The 23330-nt window shown below is 34.8% G+C and overlaps 4 protein-coding genes, 1 non-coding gene and 2 pseudogenes across 7 annotated transcripts; 4 read left to right on the forward strand and 3 right to left on the reverse strand.

Moving 5' to 3' along the window:
* Positions 1 to 507: 507 nt before the first annotated feature.
* Positions 508 to 2794, forward strand: LOC109124656 (ER lumen protein-retaining receptor B). The gene is made up of 6 exons (XM_010515507.3): positions 508 to 805; positions 1121 to 1386; positions 1500 to 1615; positions 1933 to 2006; positions 2368 to 2431; positions 2521 to 2794. The coding sequence occupies exons 1-6, from the start codon at positions 715 to 717 to the stop codon at positions 2555 to 2557; spliced, it is 648 nt and encodes a 215-aa protein (XP_010513809.1). The 5' UTR covers positions 508 to 714; the 3' UTR covers positions 2558 to 2794.
* Positions 2795 to 3244: 450 nt separating this feature from the next.
* LOC104789868 (xyloglucan endotransglucosylase/hydrolase protein 3-like) lies at positions 3245 to 4763 on the forward strand. Its single transcript, XM_010515508.2, has 4 exons — positions 3245 to 3564; positions 3661 to 3761; positions 3857 to 4050; positions 4152 to 4763. Exons 1-4 carry the CDS (start codon positions 3366 to 3368, stop codon positions 4531 to 4533), a joined length of 876 nt encoding a protein of 291 aa, XP_010513810.2. The 5' UTR covers positions 3245 to 3365; the 3' UTR covers positions 4534 to 4763.
* A 754-nt stretch (positions 4764 to 5517) lies between these two features.
* LOC104789876 (uncharacterized) lies at positions 5518 to 7751 on the reverse strand. The gene has a single exon (XM_010515518.3). The coding sequence runs from the start codon at positions 7676 to 7678 to the stop codon at positions 5651 to 5653; it is 2028 nt and encodes a 675-aa protein (XP_010513820.3). The 5' UTR covers positions 7679 to 7751; the 3' UTR covers positions 5518 to 5650.
* Positions 7752 to 8623: 872 nt separating this feature from the next.
* LOC104789886 (uncharacterized) lies at positions 8624 to 9839 on the reverse strand (annotated as a pseudogene).
* A 1844-nt stretch (positions 9840 to 11683) lies between these two features.
* On the forward strand, positions 11684 to 13570 carry LOC104707749 (putative pentatricopeptide repeat-containing protein At3g25060, mitochondrial pseudogene; annotated as a pseudogene).
* A 476-nt stretch (positions 13571 to 14046) lies between these two features.
* Positions 14047 to 15850, forward strand: LOC104789894 (uncharacterized). The gene is made up of 2 exons (XR_015561681.1): positions 14047 to 14191; positions 15235 to 15850. It is a non-coding gene; the product is annotated as an uncharacterized LOC104789894 (transcript).
* Positions 15851 to 16004: 154 nt separating this feature from the next.
* LOC104707760 (beta-glucosidase 9-like) lies at positions 16005 to 18740 on the reverse strand. 3 transcript variants are annotated; one of them, XR_015561679.1, is made up of 11 exons: positions 18513 to 18714; positions 18297 to 18416; positions 18032 to 18179; positions 17844 to 17931; positions 17498 to 17756; positions 17290 to 17405; positions 16986 to 17197; positions 16852 to 16882; positions 16676 to 16763; positions 16498 to 16591; positions 16005 to 16423 (listed from the first exon to the last, which is right to left on the reverse strand). XR_015561679.1 is itself a non-coding variant. In XM_010424182.3 (11 exons), the coding sequence occupies exons 1-11, from the start codon at positions 18696 to 18698 to the stop codon at positions 16198 to 16200; spliced, it is 1563 nt and encodes a 520-aa protein (XP_010422484.3). In that variant the 5' UTR covers positions 18699 to 18740; the 3' UTR covers positions 16005 to 16197. The 3 variants fall into 3 exon arrangements, 1 of the variants encoding a protein (XP_010422484.3); XM_010424182.3 differs by having other exon boundaries at positions 16852 to 16877; positions 18513 to 18740; XR_015561680.1 differs by lacking the exon at positions 16852 to 16882 and having other exon boundaries at positions 18513 to 18699.
* Between the last annotated feature and the right edge of the window lie 4590 nt (positions 18741 to 23330).

The following is a 23330-nucleotide window of genomic DNA, read 5'->3' on the forward strand; positions in this document are numbered from 1 at the left end:
TTGATTTGAACAAGAACAATAATCAATAAGTGGTCGGGCTAGACGTGAACAATCCTCCAACTACACTTATGGTTACGGCAAATCACCTAACTAAAAAGAAAGAAAGCTTCACCGGTTTAACTACATTCACTCACCTGCGGCAGTACAGTTTTTTTCGTTTGTTTGTTTTTTTCCTTTTTTTTTTTTATGATTTTTCGGATTGCTTTTGGTTTGGTTTGTTTTCAGTTTTATAAAAACCAAAACCATATAAAAACCAAATATATTTCGGTTTAGTTACGGTTCAGTTTTGGATTGAATATACCCCGCTTATAAATAACAACTAAATGAGATTTTAGGTTAAACCATAAGGTCCATAACCATTTATTTTGGTTCGGTTCGATTTATCGGGTTACGGTTTTTTTCTCCCACCCCTACTTCCCTCTCTTTTCAATTTAGATAACCACCGGTTTAAAATCGAACCGATAACTCCTGGGCTTTCATTTTCTAGGCCCAATAACGAGAACTCCTGGGCTTTCAGTCAAATTAATCATTTATTTCCCAAAAAAAAGCAGAGAAAATTTGTGGAAACGCCATCGACGAGATCTAGCACGAACCCGTAGTGTGGGTGTAGGAGAAGACAAACGACGAAAGGAGCAGAGAGCTTCATAAAACCCTAGAGATCTTTGTTTCTTCCAAATTCAGAAGGAGGAGGTTTAGATTAGTCACGAATCGAAGATGAACATTTTCAGATTAGCTGGTGATATGACTCACCTGGCCAGTGTTCTCGTCTTGCTTCTCAAGATCCACACCATCAAATCCTGCGCTGGTTTGTACATTTTTTCCTCAATTCGTCTCTGGATTTAGCTAAATTGTGATTTACATTATGCTGTTTCGATTAGCTTCTCACAATTGAGACGTTGACTCGATTACGTTTCTGTCAATTTGGGAATTTAGAAAGAGTAGTTCAATTGTAGAAATGATGGATCTAATTCGAGTATCGGTTCTTTTTTGGTCGCCATTGGTGAAATTTTCTATGAATGGATCTCACGGAATTGAGGTTTTTAAATGTACAGTTCGTTGGATCATCACGTTTGATTCAGCGTTTACGAGAGTTTCAATTTGTGTTTTGGTATATTTGTAGGTGTCTCATTGAAGACTCAAGTACTCTATGCCATTGTCTTTGCTACACGATATTTGGATATTTTCACGAGTTTCGTGTCTCTCTACAACACTTCTATGAAGTTGGTGTTTTTAGGAAGTTCCTTTTCGATTGTTTGGTACATGAAGTATCATAAGGCCGTCCACAGGACTTACGACAGGGAGCAAGATACGTTTCGTCATTGGTTCCTTGTGCTTCCCTGCCTACTCTTAGCTCTTCTGATTCATGAAAAGTTTACCTTTCTCGAGGTTTGTCTTCACAATAAGACTGTAATTTTTTTTTTTTGCATGGAGCTTTAACTCTTTTGTTTGACAAGCTGATTTATATTATTCTGCAATTGGTATGTGCTTTACGATATCAGGTGCTTTGGACGTTTTCGTTGTACTTGGAGGCTGTTGCCATATTACCTCAGCTTGTTTTGCTGCAAAGGACTAGAAACATTGACAACTTGACCGGGCAATATATTTTTCTCCTCGGGTACGATCTTGTTTCCATAACTTTCATTTATTTGAAAAGTATCCTTTTTTCTTCATTCTTCTGAACTTCTCTTGGCTAGATCCATATTTCATTCCTGTGCATGTCTGGGTACTTAACAGATTTTGGATTTTTGTTCACTTTGTGATCTGTTCTACATTTCTACTAATATGCTGTGATGCATTGCTATCTGTTTCTTTTCTTGACCAACATACCCTATTTACACCATTGACTGGCTGTTCTGCTAAACTTTGTGATTTAGTTACGCTCTGGCTCTGAGTTTCATAGTTCGATTGACCAAGAATGCCCTCTTCTTGCAGGGGTTACCGTGGACTATACATCCTCAACTGGATCTACCGTTACTTCACTGAGCCACACTTTGTTCATTGGATAAGTATGTTCCTCTCTCTCTCAACTTTCCTACGTCATTTACACGCATCACACGTTAGCGCATGAGCAACTCTTTGGTTTCCTCCTAGTTAGATTAGTTTTTGTCAAGTTGTGCAACTTATGACTGAAAATGTGATGTCAGTTTTGGCCTGCTCATAAGGTCAGACTAAACTTAGCATCTGGATTCAATAGATACATGTTGAGCCTCTTTGCCACACGAATCTTGTGTGAAAGCATGTTTGTTCTCATGTTGAAAAACGCCTAATGCATCATTGCCTCTCATGATTCACCTTTTTCTATATCTATTGTCTTGTTTATTATTCATGATCTGACATTTCAAAAATGTTATGATTACAATGATGCAGCATGGATCGCCGGGCTTGTTCAAACACTGCTATATGCCGACTTCTTCTATTATTATTTCCTAAGGTAACATTTCCCTCATCTTCTCCCTTTGTTCCAAATGTTCTAAATTCTGCCTTTGACTGTCTTTTGTGTTTTTTTCGTTATGTTTGCAGCTGGAAGAACAACAAAAAGCTCCAGTTACCAGCTTAATATCTAAATTTTCAATGCTCGGATACCCTACGGATTCAATTTGGTGCCCGACATCGGGATGTTACCAGTTTATTCCGATGGTGGTTAGTAGAGGAGAACGAGCAGAGATATGTAAACTCCAGCAATCTAACTTATTACGCTTTCCTTCGACTTTCTCGTCCCTCGTCTTTTTTGGTCGAGTTAGTGTTACTATATATTTCGACAGGACAGTAATATATTCATCACAATTCACGACGAGATTTGAACTGTTTTAAATTGGGGGAAATGTGACTAAAGATTATAATATGGAGGAAATGTGGAGCTTCACTTTTATAAAGAATAAATAGAGACATGTAATGAAGTAATGTTCTACGGAAAATGTGGAGTAGGCTTCTAAAATCTTATCTACCACTCTCGTTATCTAGGTTAGGTAGCAATTTCGAGAAGGCCTAAAAGGAGCAATAGATCAGAAGCTTAATTTTTTTTGTTAATCTTAACGTTAGCATAGACAGTCCTATATTTCGTTACACTCAAATCAAATACTTAATTTGTTCTTACCCATACTCGATCAAATCAACATAATTATCATATAAGCTGTTGTAGAAGATAGTAATTAATGGTCTTAGAAAAAAAGATAACATGTGATGAAAAATGGTGATGGCCGATGGGCATGGGGATAATAAGAATGGCGTGTAGGAGATGTATGGAGAATTTGATGTGACTCTAATCTCTTTGTCTCCTTCATTTCTTTCATGCTTTCTACTTTTTCAACTTATTAAACCAGTGCAACACTATAGTAGCATCTTACACAAAAAAGAATTATATCAAGATGGACTATACGAGAACTTTTGGTGTTTTGGCACTAGCGTTATGGATCATCACAGGGGTAGATTCTAGGGTTTTCAAAGGACGAGGGATCGACAAATACGTTACTTTCGGTCAGAATTATGTTGTTACGTGGGGACAAAGTCATGTTTCCACACTCCACTCTGGCCAAGAAGTTGATCTTTACATGGATCAATCTTCAGGTTCGTCTCCCTACCTTTTTGCCTATATAAAACACAAAGAAAAAGTTGTGAAATCCGTAAGGCTTCAATAGTTTTTGCTTCTACATGAAAGTACAGGTGGTGGGTTTGAATCCAAGAACAGCTACGGATCCGGTCTATTCCAAATGAGAATCAAAGTTCCCGGAGGAAATACTGGCGGCATCGTCACGGCCTTTTATGTTTGTATTCTTGATTAATTACACACATATATACCTATACACTAATTCAAAACTCATTATCAATAAAATTGTCTATATATACGTAATAATTACAGTTGACTTCGAAAGGAGGTGGCCACGACGAGATTGACTTCGAGTTTCTAGGGAACAACAACGGGAAACCCGTAACGTTACAGACAAATCTGTTTCTGAATGGAGAAGGAAACAGAGAAGAGAGGTTTACGCTTTGGTTCAACCCAACCAAACATTACCACACTTACGGGATTCTTTGGAACCCTTACCAAATTGTGTACGTTGATGACATCAATCCTTCTTCTTACTTGTTATCATTCTCTATTCATTTCATGACAAATAGGTTTCATGCAATTATAATCCACGTGGGAATCCTAGGTTTTACGTGGACTACATCCCAATAAGAGTGTACAAAAACGAAAACGGCGTAAGCTATCCAACAAAGCCTATGCAAGTCGAGGCTAGTCTCTGGAACGGTGACGATTGGGCGACCGATGGAGGTCGGACTAAGGTTAACTGGTCTTACTCTCCTTTCATTGCCCATTTCCAAGACTTCTCCCTATCAGGCTGCAACATAGATGGTCGGAGTAATAACGTCGGCGCTTGTGCATCCTCCAACTACTGGTGGAATGCAGGCAATTATCAAAGATTAAACGGACCCGAACAGAGTATGTATGAGAATTTTAGGAACAAGTACATGAACTATGACTATTGTACTGATCGCTCTAAGTACCAAACTCCTCCTAGGGAATGTTACTGAAGTAACATAACCTATATGGCTATATATGTACAGGGGATTTTTAAAATCTCCTTTTTATAAGCTACAAAAATTTCTTACGAGAGGTACTAATTAAGGAGAGAGTTAAGTTATAAGGACTTCATATCACAGCTGAGAAGATAGTTAATTGTATTTCTGTATGCTCAAAATATTATATGCCGAAACTCCTAAAAATGTTTTAATCCTAGTATATAAATTGTCCTACAACCCAACCGCCTTTCCGATCTTAATTTTTCTGGTGATCTTGTTCCATAGATGCAGTCCATAGCTTTCTCTGTTCAGCTTGACCAGATCGGCTTTGAGTAATGTGGAGTCATTTGCTGCTCCTTGGCGTCTGAATTAGTCTGGGAATGTCTAACCAAATTGAATGGATAGAACTCTTTGAAACTGACCAATCGTTTCTCGTGATCTCTGCGCTACTCTGGTTACCAAGTAAGGTCCATTGTGTCCCCATTTGTTCCCATCAAAAGTGAAAGCAAACTCCTCCATGAAACTGTAAACAAGCGGGTGCTCTTTCTCGAATATCAGAACCGCAGTTTTCAACCTTGTCAAAATCTTTGAATCTCTCCTTCAACCACTGTTTGTGCTCCAATCGAATTCCTCTATAAAATGAATTAATCTAGCTACAATTGTCGACCATATAATCGAAACTTAAAGTAATGTGTATTATTCAACACAAAACCCAAATACTTAGCAGAATATGATGGATCAACGTTTCCAAGGACTAATACAGCAAACTGTAGTTGTCAAGGTTTTTGGGTTTATTTGTTTGGTGTTGAGAACTTTAGAACACTAGACAATTCTCTGACTCGAGTCTTTTACAAAATAAAAAGAAAAAGTAAATCAAATATGAACACCTTTTTAGAAAAACAAGAAGCGTTGTTGTATCTGTTTAGAAAGTATCAGAGTTTGTGATGTTTCTGTAGACTATGCAGTGAGTGTAGATGAAACTGTACATGAAGCTTCCTTGAAAAAACTAGAAGCCTTGTATCTGCTTAGAAAGTTGGAGAATTTGTGATGTTTCTTTAGACTGTGCAGTGAGTGTAGATGAAACTATATACATAACGCTTCCTTGAAAAACTAGAATCCTTGAATCTGTTTAGGCAGTATGAGAATTTGTGATGTTTCTGCAGACTGTGCAGTGAGTAGAGATGAGATTGTACATGACGCTTCCTTCTTCAATATTTATCTTCCTTGTGACTTTGTTCCATAGATGAATCATGTAACCCCCTTTGCTCATGTCCTTTACCGTCTTCTCTACCCATTCTGCTTCTCTTGTGGTTGCAGGTTTCTTGAAAAGCTTTGGGATTTTGATCCAATTTACTGGATAGAATGCATCCGGTGGCAAGATTGTGACGTTGTATCCAGGTTTGTTTCCTACTCTCCTGATAACTCTAGAGACAAGGTAAGGGCTGTTGTGTCCCCATATGTTTCCGTCGAAAGATGTGGAGTACTCGTGTAAGAATTCTCTCATAACCGGATGGTAGATGTCAAATACCATCACTGCATTGTTTAGTCTTGACCATGTCTTGGTTTTGGGATCTATACTCTGTGCTCCAATGGCGTTTCTTAGTCTTGATATATCGTCAAGGAAGATGATGTCTGTGTCAAGATAGACTCCTCCATATTTGTAGAGCACCGCGAGTCTTGTCAGGTCAGAGAGATTCATGAACAAGGGGACAGAACCAGGATCCATGTGGCCACTCTTTAGTCTTTTCAGCCAAGCTTCAGCAGGAGTGTTCTTAACGAGGAACGGGATATCAAAGGTTACAGCAATGAGGTTGAAACCTCGATCAATCAATGGTTTAAGGATGGTGTCTCCTCTGCAGGAGTCTAAGGAGTTGGACAAAATCGCCAAGCAGGCACCAGGATTGGTGGTGAAGAGAGTGTCAACAGCTAACATCTCCCTAGGTCCAAAGGATTTTGCAGGAGAAAGCCAAACCATAAAGAACTGAGCAGAGCAGTTGTTGTTGTTGTACAGCTCAAAGAGTCTAGAATGGAATCTCTTGCTCTTGCTAGTCGATTTCAGTATCTCCATATCAGGTAGCTTTCTTCTAAACCAGTCAATTCTCTCAATCTTGCTAGCTTTACGAGGAGGTACCAAAGGATCTAACTCTTCTGTTTCGTTACGGTCCGAGCAGTCCACAACTTTGACAATACTACTAGTAGTACTCTTGGTCATGTTCACGGCGTTATTGGTTCTGGAGAGAGGCATGTTTCTACTGAACAAGTCAATGCTCTCAATCTTGCCAGGTTTAGGAAGAGGTACCAAAGGATCTAACTCGTCTGTTTCGTTACAGTCGGAGGAATCCATAGCTTTGACGATACTAGTACTACTCATGGTCTCGGGGTCATGATCATTGGTTCTGGAGAGAGGCATGTTTCTTGTGAACCAGTCAATGCTCTCAATCTTGCCAGCTTTAGGGAGAGGTACCAACGGATCGAACTCATCTGTTTCGTTACAGTCGGAGCAATCCACAGCTTTGACGATACTACTACTACTCATGGTCACGGGGTCATGATCATTGGTTCTGGAGAGAGGCATGTTTCTTCTGAACCAGTCAATGCTCTCAATCTTGCCAGCTTTAGGAAGAGGTACCAACGGATCTAACTCGTCTGTTTCGTTACAGTCGGAGCATTCCACAACTTTGACGATACTCATGGTCACGGGGTCATTGGTTCTGGAGGGAAGCACGTTTCTTCGGAACCAGTCAATAATTCTCTCAACCTTGCCATCTTTACGAGGAGGTACCAACGGATCTAACTCCTCTGTGTCGTTAGGGTCTGAGTCAAAAACTTTGACGATACTAGTACTACGCATGGTCATGGGGTCAGTGGTTCTGGAGAGAGGCACGTTTCTTGTGAACCAGTCAATATTCACAAACTTGGCAGCTTCGCTTGGATTTACCAGCGGATCTAGGTCTTTCTTTCCGTTATGGTCTGAGTCCACAACTTTGACGATACGAGTACTCATGGCCACGGGGTCATCGGTTCTGGAGAGAGGTAAGTTTCGTTTGAAGGGTGAGTTGTTGTCAGGAACAACAGACTTTGGAGATTCAATGAAGAGAAGATACAACACGAGAACAGAAATCGCATAGATCGCGAATAAGGGTTTCCTTGCTTGCATCTTTGATCCTATCTTGTGAAACAAAAAAAAAAAAAGCTCTTGCTAGGATATCCTTGTTTCAGAATATAAGATCGTGGACAGAACAAGACTAGAGGTAATCCATATATATCAAAGTTGTGTCGGTTTAAGAATCCCTAAATGGAATTGGATTGCGCTATGGTTGCAAGGAACTACGATATCAGCCAATCCGTTGGTGCCATGTGGGTTTTTGGAAATACCTTAATCTTAAAATGGATAATTGTTTCCTTTTTAATTGTTTCCTAAGATAATCTTCTATATATATTAAAAATAATGCAACATGAGGAATAATGTATTTCCCTTTTCTTAAATCATACCGTATTTTCATTGGATATTCTTAAAATTAATGATGCAACCTGACTTCATAAACAACAAAAAACAATCTTGAACGCCACGCTTTCTCATTCTCTCTACCTTGACTCTGTTCGCTTTGACTCATTGTATTGACTCTGTTTCACCTAAGAGTTTACTTTCAGATGGAAAAAACGTCGACAACGATGAAGTGTTTACTCTGTTCAACCTATATGTTTCTATCATGGATTCAATTGGTGATCCATTTGGACAAATATTTTAAAATTTCTACAAATTCGTCACTATATTTCTAAGTTCCAATAAGAACATTCAACTACCACATAAGCTGCTAAAATATAATATAGATATCAAGACAAGAGGGGTTTTCATTAACAAACAAAAAAACATAACAACAAGAGGAGGGGTCTTGGTGTGGAGCTTTTGATACGTGATTCGCAAGGCAGTAAAGTTTATATATCAAACATCAGGTATTAGAAACAATCGCCTTCCGTATTTGTATGATAAGTGAAAAAAGTGTTTACCATTTAGGCTTTGGACACAGATTTAATCTGACACAACCCTAGAAAATCAAGATTAGAGTGAAAAACACAACACACACCTATGTTTGATTTCTTGTTATCTCTGTATTCCTCTGCAAACAACACAGTGGTCTGAAATTATAATCTCTATAACACTTCCCTTTCCGATCTTAATTTTTCTGGTGATCTTGTTCCATAGATGCAGTCCATAGCTATATCTGTTCAGCTTGACCAGATCGGCTTTGAGTAATGTTGAGTCATTGCTGCTCCTTGGCGTCTGAAATAGTCTTGGAATGTCTAACCAATTGAATGGATAGAATGCTACTGGTGGCAGTACTGTGAAACTGTCCCGATCGTTTCTTGAGCTCTCTGCGCTACTCTGGTTACCAAGTAAGGTCCATTGTGTCCCCATTTGTTCCCATCAAACGTCGAAGCAAACTCCTCCATGAAACTGTAAACAAGCGGGTGCTCTTTCTCGAAGATCAGAACCGCGTTGTTCAACCTTGTCCAGTTCTTTGAGTCTCCTTCCACCACAGTTTGTGCTCCAATCGAATTCTTCAACCCTTTAAAGCTTTTTGTGACGATGAAGTCGGTATCTAGGTACATACCTCCGTACTTTTATAGAATCCCTAGCCTCGCAAGGTTTGAAAGATTCTGGTGTAACGGTATCCTTCCAGGATCTCTTTTGCAGCTTTTCATTTCTTGAAACCATGTTTTGGCTGGCGTGTTCTCAAGCAGCAATGACATGTCTGGTGTGATTGCAAAAACCTTGTAACCCCGATCAAGTAGTGGTTTTAGGATGGTTACTCCTTTTAGAGTATCCATGGATCCTGATACAATCATCAAGCATCCTTGAGGATGAGCTTTAAAGACGCTTTCTACAGCCAAAAGTTCTCTTTTCCCAAAAAACTCTGCTGGTGAAAACCATGTCATGAAAAATCTAACCTCACATTTGTCGTCGAGAGACTCAAGAACCCTTTGATGAAACTGCTCTGAAATGTTAGTTGACCTAAAAACCTCGAATTCTGTTAGATGTGATCGAAGCCAAGTCATTCTATCTCTGCTTGTAGTGTTCTTTGGAGGAGCCAATGGCTTTCTCTCCATTCTGTTTATTTGTATTACCTCAGAAGTTGGTGAAGACCAGAAGATAGTTGATTCTAGAGACATGTTTGAGAGGATTGTTCCAAAGACAACGAGCAGCATTATGACCGCAAAAATGGCGGTAGAGAATACCGGAGAATTCGTGTGCCTGTATTGCCGGACATCAAGTATCTCTGAGAGACTCTTCTTGTTAGTATTATCCTTCTCCATAGTTTTCAGTATGTGTGGAACAGAGAGAGGGAAAGCCAAAAATCTCACATGGCGTTTTTGAAGTTAATCTATATATAAAAGCAATTCAAATAAATGTCACCAAAAATTGTGTCTTTTTAATGATACCTTTTGGATAATTTCCAAAAAAATCTGTACAAAGTTCTAATTGTGTGTTTTACAAAAAGTTTTGTTCATTATAAAATCATACCTTTTGGATAATTTCCAAAACAAATCTATAGAAAAATTAAATTGTGTGTTTTACAAAAAATTGTGATTGTTCAATATAACAGTTTTTTTTTTTGTAAAATTGCAACTGTTCATTGTAGAGTTGTATTTATTTAAATATTTGTGTCTTTTGAAATCTATATATATTTGTCTGTTTGAACTGTTTTCATTTTTTTGCCATGACACAAAATAATATAAAATTTCAGTCTCAACGGTTTTTACAGCTTTCTAAATTATTCACTAGAATTTATTCTTTAAAAGTAAAGAAATTTCTCCAATTCTTGATTTAACAAAAGATTTTTGAATGATGAATTTAATTTACAAATATTAATTAATTTTAAATATAAAAATTTAATGAAAATACCTAGAGTTTTTTTTCAAGAGTTAGATTGATTATATAGTGAATTTTTGGATTCGATTTTGCAATATGGTAATAAAGATGCCTTCTATTTAAAATCAGTTTATATGATTTATTAGGTATAATCAAGTGCAAACACAACAGTTGCAATTTTTTGTAGTACCTTTCATACAATTTTTGTTTTTATTTGTGTTTTTTTTTAAATTCAAACTGTTATATCTAGGCTTGGACATAAAAACCGTACCCGAATACCCAAACCCGTGGGTTCTATAAAACCTTATTGGGTTCTATTTTCTAATACTCGTGGGTTCGGGTTAGGGTCGGGTAATATCCGGTATCCGTTTGGGTACCCATTAAACCCGAATATATAAACATATTTATAATATTTATCATTAATATAATGCAATTACCCCAAAATTATGATTATAATTTTGAATATTTCATTTAGTTTTATACCTAAATATCAAAAATAATCAAAATATCTAAAATATTTTGTTATGTAAGTCAAAATTTAACTAAATTTATTTAAATTTAATTATATTTTTTCGGGTACCCGGTAGTTCGGGTACTAATCGGGTTCTAAAATTTGTAACCCAAACCGACCCGAACCCGATAGTACCCAAACCGAACCGAATCCATATATTTAAAAATACCCTATGAGTTCTATTTTTCTAAACCCGTTTACCCGAACCCGAATGGATAATACCCGAACCCGAACGGGTTACCCGTATGTCCAACCCTAGTTATATCTGTTTATTGTAGAGTTGTGTTTTTTCATTATATTTTATTTATGTTTTTTTCATCACAACTTTTTATTTTAATATATATATATATATATATTTAAATAGTCATGTCTTTTGAACTGTCTTTATATTTGTCTCTTCATCAATAACTAACACGTTGAAATTTTTTTTCCACTTTATATTGAACATAAATAATTAAATATTAATATCTAATATTAAACGTTATTTTGTAATCTAACTAAAAATTTAGAAATGATTAAAAAAAACACAAGCACACATTTAATTGGTTTCCTGTTATCTCCGTATTTCTCTGCATACAACACAGTGCTCTGAATATCTCTATAACAGTTCCCTTTCGTCCCAACGTATGTGTTAAAAACTGCATTAACCGGCCGGTGCGTTCCGGTTTGCAAAATCAAATTTGATTTTGAAGAAGTTATCAAGCAATTGAATTAGATAACTATCAGATAGAATCATAGAATCAAACACGAGTGAGAGAGTTAAGCTCGAATTGGTCTGAAAGATTCGGTCTGGTTTAGTTCGACAGAACATTTTCTGTATGTTACATCGGACTCTCTTCTGTCCGAGACGTCTCAAACTTTTGCTATCTGCTAGTAATTACAAGCGGCACATTGCTCAGGTCCACGCTTTCGTAATCACTTGCGGTAACTTACTTGATGGAAGCTCCATTACTCGCGATCTCGTTGCTTCATGTGGACGAATCGGGGAGATCTTTTATGCACGTAAGGTGTTCGACGAATTGCCTCAGAGGGGTATTTCTGTTTATAACTCCATGGTTGTAGCGTATTCTCGTGGAAACAAACCAGATGAGGTTTTGCGGCTTTATGATCAGATGATAGCTGAAAAGGTTCAACCAGATAGCTCGACGTTTACAATGACGATCAAGGCGTGCTTGAGTTGTATGGCTTTAGAGAAAGGAGAGGAAGTGTGGTGTAAAGCAGTTGAATTTGTGTATAAAAATGATGTCTTTGTTTGTTCCTCTGTTTTGAATCTGTATGTGAAGTTTGGGAAAATGGATGAAGCGGAGGTTTTGTTTGGAAAGATGACGAAAGAGATGTTATTTGCTGGACAACAATGGTGACAGGGTTTGCACAGGGTGGTAAGTCGTTGAAGGCAGTTGAGTTTTACAGAGAAATGCAAAGTGAAGGATTTGGTAGGGATAAGGTTGTGATGTTGGGTCTGTTACAAGCTTCTGGTGATCTCGGGGATATGAAAATGGGTAGTTCGGTTCATGGTTATATTATTAGAACAGGTCTTCCTATGAATGTTGTTGTTGAAACTAGTCTGGTTGATATGTATGCTAAGGTTGGGTTAATACAGCTTGCTTCTAAGGTGTTTAGTAGGATGATGTTTAAGACCACAGTTTCGTGGGGGTCGTTGATCTCTGGATTTGCTCAAAATGGATTAGTCAGTAATGCTTTTGAAGCAGTAGTGGAGATGCAGAGCCTTGGGTTTCAACCGGATCTAATGACTCTTGTTGGAGTACTTGTGGCGTGTTCGCAAGTCGGGTCATTAAAGACTGGTAGATTGGTACATTGTTACATTTTGAAAAGGCATGTTCTTGATCGAGTTACCGCAACTGCATTGATGGACATGTACTCAAAATGTGGTGCTGTTTCAAAATCAAGAGAAATCTTTGAACAGGTGGGAAAGAAAGACTTGGTTTGTTGGAACACAATGATATCTTGCTATGGAATCCATGGTAACGGTCAAGAAGTTGTGTCGATGTTCCTCAAAATGAGGGAATCAAAGATAGAACCTGACCATGCCACTTTTGCATTCCTTCTCTCTGCTCTGAGCCACTCAGGTCTAGTAGAACAAGGCCAACGTTGGTTCAGCGTCATGATAAACAAATATAATATCCAACCGAGCGAAAAACACTATGTGTGTTTAATCGATCTCCTCGCACGTGCAGGGAGAGTAGAAGAGGCTCTTGAGATGATAAAATCGGCTAAACTTGACAATGCTTTGCCTATTTGGGTTGCTCTTCTTTCAGGATGCATCAGTCATAGGAATCTATCGGTTGGGGACATCGCGGCTAATAAGATTCTTCAGTTGAATCCGGATAACACCGGGATCCAAACACTAGTTTCTAACTTCTTTGCAACTGCCAATAAAAGTGGAAGGAAGTGGCCAAAGTGAGGAAGTTGATGAGAAATGGGGCCATGGAGAAGGTACCAGGTTACAGCGCGATCGAAGTAAATGGGCAGCTTCGAACTTTTTTCATGGAAGATCTGAGCCACCATGAACATTATCACATATTGGAAGTGTTGAGAAACTTGGATTCTGAGATGAAGAATGTATATACATACACCCATTTCTAAATGTTGTTATTTCCCATTAGTAGTACTGCCCTTTTAAGAGAAATTTCAAATCATTTTTCTTACTCTTTTCTGAAATGATCTAATATCGATCATCACGATGCCTGATCATCGAAATTTCTTAGTGAAAATATTCAAATCGGAGTTTAAAATCTGACGTGAAAAGCAGAGACAGATTCGAAAGACGATGCACTCCACAAAATTTGTTTTGGTATTATGGTGAAACTGTAAATAATAAAATTTCCCACTTGCCCCAATTTGCCACCACAATGTGTCTCGATCGTTAGACTTTGTTGTAAAATGAAGCTTGCATGAGGGGAGAAACAAAGAAGTTTCCAATCAGTTTCCCGGAGGCTTCTGTCCACTCCATGCCAATTCGCAACCGCACCAATATCTTTATAAAGTCAATTGTATGTGCAAGTTTTTCTTTTCTCGACGACTCCATCATATCCCATTGAATTGTTGGACCATTTTTGATAAGGAAAAAATCATAATAATTGTTAAAAAGAAGAAGAAAAAGAGGGATACGGGTCTTTTAGCTGTGTATAAATCAAGTTGAATATCTCACTCTCTCTACATAGCTACAAACAATGTCTTAAAATAAATCTTATGTCTTAAAACAAGACTTTGCGCACTGCGTCAGAAAATGTCCGACACTATGAGTACCAGGGCGCAACGCAGCGGAGGTAACAAAAAAAAATAAAATAAATAAGGGTTTGTTAGCAAATTAGTACATTCTGGAAACTTAATTGAAAACTAATATATTCACTATTTAAAATTGGAAAAATAGGGTGTTGTGTAATAAAGAGTTTGTGAGATAGAGATAAATAGTAGGGCATAGGTTTGATGAGAAAATTACAAAAATGAGTATGTGTGTGGGTAAGAAATAAAGTTTTTTTCCCTCCAATCATAATTATTCAAATAATTGTTAATATAATCTATTTTTTGAAAACTTCTTAGATACAAAAAAAACACATTTTTTTCTTTACAATATGATATGAATTTTATTTAATAATTTTTAAATATATTATATAAATCTTTTGTATCAGTACACCTTAGTATGTGTACAGATGTCTATACACATTATTATGTGTACAAATGTCTGTACACATTATTAACTTTACAGATGTAATTTGCATAAAAACATTGTAGTACAAGCATATGTACAGACATTTGAAACCCTACGAATTAAACAAATTTCATCTATACAATTAATAATGTGTACAGACATTTGTACACATAATAGTGTGTACAGACATCTGTACACTTAATTAGGTGTACGGATCTAAAATTTGTAAAAGATATTTAATGTTATCAAATAAAATCACCAAAGAAAATGCATATCTAATTATAAAGAAAAAAACATATAATTTTTTATTTCTATAAAAATTTAGATTTTTTTTTTAATTAGTGAGCATTTTTATTTTTAGATTATATGAAGCATATAATAAAGAAGAAAAAAAATTAAAAAAAATAAAAATAAAAGACTCAATGGCATATGTTGTAAATATTAAATGTTGATGATAGTTGGAAAGTCTTGTTAACAATAGAAAACAGTAAAAAAATGTGGAATTTGCTAATTGTGAATAGTGATTGTACTAATTTTACAATTATGTTTTGAAAACTGTCTATTTTACCAAATATCTCAATAAATAAAGACATAAAAAACCATTATCAAATTAAATTATTGCATATTTGATTTATCCCGATGATAAAATATGTTTTGCAGAGTTCCGACAGGAGATAAGGGTAATAACCGTCTCTCATCTGAGTATGGAGGGACAAAACTGGGCTATTCAAGAGTGGGGTATGCCGGAGTCCACACTCACACACCTCGTCATCTGCATCACACCTAGCCAAAATATACATGGCCCTGACCACCATCTCACCACGTTACTCAGTACTCGTCCCTCTTTCGTCCATTACCAGTACCAACAAGGCTGGTATGACGAGGCTACTGCCATCCGTCTCTATAGGGACTTCCTCAGAATAAACGACCCTGCCATCGTTGTCTTGTCCGAGGTTACCACGCCTATGTTCATTGAGGTGCAGAGGAATGAGGTTCCTCTCCGTCGAAGAAGTGTGAGGGAGTTGTGGAGACAAAACTCATAGTGAGAGAAGACATGGTGAAAATGCATAGTTCCGGGATCCCACCGTTGTTTCCTCTTGAGGAAAATGAATTTCCCTTCTTAAAACGATTGGTTTAAACTTTTAACTCATTTGCTTCAGTTGTGTTTTATCTCTACCATCATACTTGGATTTTCTTGTGCTAAGTTAAAGTTGCACTTACGCTTCAGTTGTGTTTATGTGAGAATAAAGTTGCAATTAAAGGGAGTTAAGAGGAAGATGAGTTACATTATAATAAGTTAGAACATGTTGGTTGGTCATCTAAGATCAACTATATCATCAGTGACAGGCTAGCTAGCATGCTTGAGTACTCAAAAGGTTGAAGTGTTAAGTCGAAACCATGTTGATGTTGGTGACTGTGGAACACATGTATGGTAAAAAAAAATTAATCTACTTTCAGGTTACATCATACGGCTTCTCAAGCTTGTTATTGGTTACTCTTATGTACCAATCTTGACAATATACGTATGTTTTAGGTGTAAATACCATGCAAATTTTGGAATATATTCGTTGTCTGTTTAAGTAAAAGGAAACTCAAGAAAATAAGAATATTGAGTTCTATTATTTACTGGGAAAAAAAACCAGGAGAAGAAGATACCGATATGTTCTTGTGCACTTTGGTCGCCCCTTTGAGAAAAGCAGAGTACCAAAGAGCAGAGGTTTTGGGAGATCTTTTACGTTCCGGGTCGGTAAAATTCACATAGTATAATCCATATGTGTAATTATAATTGAGAAACTCGAACAAGTCCATGAATGACCATTGGAAGTAGCCTCTTGTATCTGAGCCATTCCTGCACCATTAATTGTCACCGTTTAGTATTGTGCTTTACAAGGCAATTCTTGTTGAACAAGCAATATTACACACCTCACTGATTTAAGCACGGAACCGATATAAGCGTGAAGGTAATCAATTCTTCCCATGTCGTTAAGCGATGATGAATTGTGGTTGCTAGGTTGACCTGATTATAGTATTCACAATTAAACTCTCAAGATTCATAATGTTTTGGAAGCTATATATATATAACAAGAAAAGAGAAAGAGACCGTTTTCAAGAATGTAGACGGGAGGATTGCCATAGTTTTGCTTTATGTATTCCAACACTCCTTCAAGACCCCAAGGAAGCACATCAAACTGTAAGATATATAAAAGAAGACAAGATTAAAAGAGTGTAATACGAAAAGGGGCTTCTGAAATTATTGGCAGTCTTTTGGAAACACACCGAGACCATTGTAGAATTCCCAATGGCTGTCCTAGATAAAAAATAATAATAATAATAAAAGAGTCAGGTATATATGGTAGATTAGAAAGAAAGAAAAAACGCATACAAAAGATCCCAAGATATAAAAAGCATACGGAGTAGTGCAACATCCACGTCTAGATTATAATCTCCTTGGACGGAATTGGATAAGTGTTTGATGTAAACTGTTGTGTAGTGTATGACTCCCAAGAAGTCGAATGAGTCTTTAACGAGATCTGATTCGTCTTCCGAAAAACTTGGCAATCTCTTTCCCACAATTTTCTTCATCACATCAGGATAGTCTCCAAACACCAGTGGGTGCAGAACCCTGGAAGAATGTATGTTCTTGCCTTGTTAACAAAGAAGCCAAAGAAGAAGTTTGGAATAAACATAAAAAAAAAAAAAAAAATTCAAACAAACCAGCCTAAATAGAAATCTTTGGCTCTTTGAGTTGCGATCTTGTCCTCTTGAGAGTTAGTAAAAGGAACCATCCAGTATGCAAAACATGTTATACCTACCGATCCATTCTGCTTATACTATACAACATCACACAAGAGGCAGCGAGATAGAGAGAGGTACGTAAGTCGAACATTCAAGAGATCAAGGATATGGGTGTTTGTAAAGTTACCTTATACTTTTGCTTATACAATGTAGCGGTAGATGCATGGGCAAGCAACATGTTATGGAGTGCAATATAAGGCTCAGTTGAAGAGTTTCCTCTGGAGCAGTTGACTACCCCGAAGGGAGGAGAACAATGCTTAGGAGGCATAGTTCCCAAGTCGTAACCTCCCGATGCTAGCATATTGGGTTCATTTATCGTCGACCAGTGTTTCACTGTATTCCCAAACTCTCTGAAGCAAACGTCTGCAAAAGCCGTGAAGTCATCGCTGCAACAGAAGAAGATCATTTAAGACAGCACACACTTTTGACTTGATAGAGTTATGAGTAGTTTTTTAGTTGCAAGTAAACTTTACATGATTTTTCGGTCAATCCATCCTCCGTATTCATCTTCAAGAGCCTGAGGGAGATCATTGTGATGCAACGTAACATGCGGTTCAATTCCTGTACTCTCAGTTCATGCCAAACACAGAGAGAACCCATAACAAACTCAAATTCATGTTCTTCCAAAACAGAGGACTTATGTATACACAATCACACTAACCATATCTTTTGAGCTCATCTAAGAGGTTTTTGTAGAACCGTAATCCCTTTGGATTCACATGACCTCTTCCACCTGGTATAAGCCGTGGCCACGAAATGGAGAGTCGAAATGCATCTAAACCCATGTCATACATCAGCCTTACGTCCTCCTGAATCAACATTATCAATTTTTTTGAGCTCACTACATATATGACCAACCTTATTACGTCCCTCCTAAACAATCACACAAAAGAAGAACATATACATGAGATCACTATATGACCAACCTTATACTTATGATACCCATCACAGTCTATATCTTTAATAAGTTCATGCCCATTACTAGACTGAAGGTATGTGTCCCAAATGCTAGGCTTCCTCCCATCTTCATCAACAGCTCCTTCCCACTTTTCAAAGATCCAAAAAAAAAAAAAAAAAAAACACATTGTACGATCATTGAAAACATAGAGAATGCTTAAGAAAATAAGTTCCAACTCATAAACCTGAAAAGCAGAGAAAGCTGATCCGAAAACGAAACCTTCGGGGAAATCGTTCTTGCTGTAATCATAGCTACATCTCACGGAGAAAGCCAAACCCAATATAATGGTAATCACAAAAAAACTCTGTTTCATCTCTCTTACCCAAAAGTAGACTACGTGACGGGGAACAAAACAGTTAACAGTTTGCATTTTACGCTTAATAATGGATCCCAAATCGTAATCTAAACTTGTGTGATTGACTGATATCCACGTGTCATGTATCTGTTCAAAAATATGTCTCTAATGCAAGTTGTGTGTGTGTGTGTTTTTTTTTTGGTTTTATGCATGTCGGCCGTATAGTATTTTTTCTTTTTTATGTAAAATTTTATTCAAACCCTTAAAACTGTTTTACAGTGACTGTAACATTTAATGTATATGGTTTTTGAGACTAGAGGATAGAGACAGAGACAAAGTTGATGTTTTAAAAACACTTAGAAGTTAGAAGAAATTATGGAGCTCGGGTGGTGGTAAACCATAGTAGGCTAAGGCCATATCAACATATATAGGTATAACTTGCTTGGTTGTGGATGGAAATGAATCGATTCCTAACGTTTTTGTCAATGTGAGAGACAAGACGGGGGAGAGATAAAAGAGGTTTTTCCATGTTTTCTTTTAGGCCTGGGCAGAATACCCGGATCCAAAGATACGATCCGAACTCAACCCAAAAACCTGATCCGAACTTGTATCCGAAATTATAAAATATCCAAAGGGGTTCTAAATCTAAATCCGAAAATCCGAATCTGAACCCGATCCGAACCAAATCCGAACGGATATCCGAATATACTCATATTTTTAATATATAGTAGTCATAGATTAGTAATATTTATAATTTTAATAATATAAGTGTCTAAAATATTCAGATTTTTAGATATTTTCGATAATATGAAGTATTTAAACTATTTATTAGTAAATTTGGGTAAAAAATACTCTAAATTTTCAAATATATTGCGTATTATTGAATAATTTAGATTAAATTAGATACTAAAATTTTGAGTTTTTTGAACTTCGGATAATCCGAATTCGAACCCGAAATGCCCAAACCAAACCCGATCCGAACCCGAAATCTAGAAATACCCGAACGGTCCTATACTGTACCTCTAAACTCGAATGCACAGAATTGAATATTTTTTTTTGTTTTAGAAATAATATAAATTATTATTTTACTCTTAATAAATACAGTCATTGCCGGTTTAACTATAGGGGCGGGCAGTATGACCGCCCCAGATACATAAATTAAAGGGCATAAAACAAGAAAAAGGACACAAAAATAAAAATTTATAAGCTAAAAGGGTGCAAAAAATAATAATTTGTAAGCTAGAAAGGGCACCAAAAAATTATATGAACCAAAGAAACTCAAAAAAAATATTTCAGTAAGTTAAGATGCATTTTTTTTAAGTTTGCCTAAGGGTATGTAATATGTTTAAACCGACACTAAATACAGTAATTTGTTTTCTCTTTCTAATTAGTAAACTCAAATAACAAAAATAAAAATGAGATTTAATATTAAAAACTGCATTAGAAATATAAAATGATACTCTTTTTATAGGAAAAAATGTCAAAATTTATGAAATAGATGGAGGAATATTTAAAAAAATCATCAATTCAGCCAGTATAACCAAAAATATAATTGAAATAATACTTTTATTGAAATAATATTTATCACTTGTAGATTGTTTTGAGTTATATGTATCGGCAAGATTGATTTGGAAAACTAATAGAAATTCCCTAGAAATAGAATCCTATTAATTAGTTTATTCGTACTCATTTGAGATATATATCTTTTTTTTAAGTTTAAAAATTATTATACAATTTTAATTTATGTTTATTTTTTTATACAACTCTAGTTTATATAATTCTTAGCTAAAAACCTAAAACCACAGAAATGATTGTAAAAACAATAAAAATATGGAGCAGTGATCAACCACCTTTCATTTATCTTTTTTTTTTGAAAAAGAACTTTCATTTATCTTCTTATTTTTTTTTAATACAAATGTCCACAATTTGACATAAATAGTGATATGTGTATGTATGCACGAGTGTCGTGTTAACTACTGTAATTACCATTAAAATGTTGGCTTTACATGATTCATGTAATCGTGTTCCACTTCATAAATTGTTTAGCGGAAGTTCTGTGATTAATGGTATATCATTTTTTATTTGTCACCGATGGTATATCACTATTTTCACGTGTAATTTGCTATTTTTTTACTAAAATCACAGCATCCATCCGATTTTTTTCACTTTACAAAATAAAAATGCTTCTGATGTATGTGATGCACATGTAAAAATATAGATAGCCAATAAAATAAAAGTAATTGGTCTAGATTATTTTTGAGCGTTTAGTAACTTTTTAGTAGACGTTTATAAATGTGACAAATCGAGAATACCTACTATAGTTCACAGTATCATCCATTTCTTTGTATATTTTTCAGCTCATGGTCGCAATGTGATATAAGAGCATTGCCATTAGTCATCTTCATTTGAGTGTCTATAACTTTTAATAATCTTAAAAATAATATTAATATAAGTTAAGATCTTAATACCCTTGTTTTGATTTTTTCTACTTCCATTAGTCATCTCTAAGTGTCTTATTAATTTTATTAAAAATTGTGTTTTAAGTATATTTTATAATGTTATAAATGTTTGTTATATAATGAATGCAATATTAGGAAAATAAAACTAAAAACTGTAGGTACTGTAGAATACATTTATAAAAAACAAATATATTACATTAAAAAAACATATAAACATATAATACAATCCTACAAAAAAAAACTTAAAACTGAATACAATAATAATAAAAATAACATAAAATGATATAAACATATGAAATTTGGTTTGTAGTGATCTCCGTAAAAGAGGTAGAAACGCACCAACACAAAGCTAATTGATAAATTTATATATAATAGCAATCCGAATAAATGCCACCAAAGGTTGTTTTTTTTAATCGTATATTTTGGATAATTTTTCAAAAAAATCTGTAGAAAATTTAAATTGTATGTTCTACAAAAAGTTTCGATTGTTCATTGTAACAGTTTTTTTTGTAAAGTTGCAATTGTTCATTGTAGAATTGTGTTTATTCGAATATTTGTATCTTTTGAAATATATATATATATATATTTGTCTGTTTAACTGTTTTCATTTTTTTGCCATGACACAAAATAATATAAATTTTCAATTTCAACGGTTTTTACAGCTTTCTAAATAATTCTCTAGCATTCATTCTTTTAAAAATAAAGAAATTCCTCCAATTCTTGATTTAACAAAATATTTTTGGAATGATAAATCTAATTTACAAGTTTTAGTTAATTATAAATATAAAAATTTAATGGAAATATCTAGAGTTTTTTCCCAACAGTTAGATAGATTATATAGAGAGTTTTTGAATTTGACTTTTCAATATGGTAATAAATATGCATTATACTTAAAAGCAGTTTGTATAGGTTATTAGGTATAATCAAGTGCAGACAATTGCGATTTTTCGTCAACTTTTTGTTTTAATTTGGTTTAAAAAAAAAAAAATTCAAACGGTTGTACATGTTCATTGTAGAGTTGTGTCTTTTAACTATATTTTATTTATATTTTTCATCGCAACTTTTTATTCTAATAGGTGTGTGACGTCACTGACGTGTGTCTATCTAAATAGTCATGTCTTTTAACTGTCTTTATATTTGTTTCTTCATCAGTAACTAACAAGTTCGTTGAAACAAAAAATTCATTTTATGTTGAATCTAAATAATTGAATATTAATATCTAATATCTAACGTTATTCTATAATATAACTAAAATTTTATAAGTGATTATAGCAATAGAGAAATTTAATACAACTTAATATATAATTTACATTTTCGTCTATTTATCGTAACTTTTGTTTAAAATAGTTTAATATTTAAATATAATAATAAAAATCTGAATAAATGCGAACAATAGTTGCAGCTTTTTGTAGTATTTTTTTTTTGTGAAAATTTGTTTTTATTCGTTTTTTTTAAAACTCAAACAGTTGTATAGAGTTGTGTCTTTTCACTATATTTTATTCATATTTTTTCATCACAACTTTTCGTTCTAACAAGTGTGTCTATTTAAATAGTCATGTCTTTTGAACTTTCTATAGAATATAAATATAAAATTTAATGAAAGTTACTATAGAATTTACATTTGCGTATATTTATCGTAGCTTTCGTTAAAAACTATTTTAATATTTAAATTTTTTTTTTTTTTTTTTTAAATTGTGTATTTTAATTTTAATTTTTCTTTGATACAGTTTCACTCATTATTAAATATATATTTAATTATAATCATTTAATAGAAAATTACATTTACTCATTACAACTATTACTTCAATATTCTCAGTTAGGATCACTTTGTCATAATGATTTTTTTAATTGTAACTGTTTATCATAATTCTTCATAATATATTTATAATACTTTAAACAATGTTTTTTTACAAATTTGCGTCTAATTTACATAATATTTTCTTGTTTTATAAGTTTTCATTTTGATGGTTATGTTTTTAGTAACAGTTTATGTTTAATGTTTATGTATTCAAACATTCAAATGATTTACTTTTTGAAAAAATATTTTCCCCGTGATATCACGAGAGATCTGAGTCCTATGGAAAATAGCTAAATAGATAAAAAAAAAATTAGTTGTTACATTGTCAAAAAAAAAAAGGAAAAAGGTTTCGAGACATTGAGCTTTTCAATAAAAAGGTAAAATAACCTCAAATGTTAACCAAAACCTCAAGATCAAATGGTTCGTTATGAAAGACCAAAACAAAAAAAA

Source organism: Camelina sativa, chromosome 1, assembly GCF_030686135.1.
Source record: "Camelina sativa cultivar CO46 ecotype springtype chromosome 1, ASM3068613v1".
Taxonomy (NCBI): Eukaryota; Viridiplantae; Streptophyta; class Magnoliopsida; order Brassicales; family Brassicaceae; genus Camelina; species Camelina sativa.

Bases quoted from the DNA above. Each gene is read 5' to 3' on its own strand.
- LOC109124656 (XM_010515507.3), top strand. From the start codon at position 715: ATGAACATTTTCAGATTAGCTGGTGATATGACTCACCTGGCCAGTGTT. The intron at 806-1,120 runs GTTTGTACATTT...GTATATTTGTAG, and splicing joins CACCATCAAATCCTGCGCTG to GTGTCTCATTGAAGACTCAA. The intron at 1,387-1,499 runs GTTTGTCTTCAC...TTACGATATCAG, and splicing joins AAAAGTTTACCTTTCTCGAG to GTGCTTTGGACGTTTTCGTT.
- LOC104789868 (XM_010515508.2), top strand. From the start codon at position 3,366: ATGGACTATACGAGAACTTTTGGTGTTTTGGCACTAGCGTTATGGATC. The intron at 3,565-3,660 runs GTTCGTCTCCCT...ATGAAAGTACAG, and splicing joins TTACATGGATCAATCTTCAG to GTGGTGGGTTTGAATCCAAG. The intron at 3,762-3,856 runs GTTTGTATTCTT...TAATAATTACAG, and splicing joins GCATCGTCACGGCCTTTTAT to TTGACTTCGAAAGGAGGTGG.
- LOC104789876 (XM_010515518.3), bottom strand. From the start codon at position 7,678: ATGCAAGCAAGGAAACCCTTATTCGCGATCTATGCGATTTCTGTTCTC.
- LOC104707760 (XM_010424182.3), bottom strand. From the start codon at position 18,698: ATGCAAACTGTTAACTGTTTTGTTCCCCGTCACGTAGTCTACTTTTGG. The intron at 17,932-18,031 runs GTTAGTGTGATT...CTGAGAGTACAG, and splicing joins AGATGAGCTCAAAAGATATG to GAATTGAACCGCATGTTACG. The intron at 16,592-16,675 runs GTCTCTTTCTCT...TACTATAATCAG, and splicing joins CGTCTACATTCTTGAAAACG to GTCAACCTAGCAACCACAAT.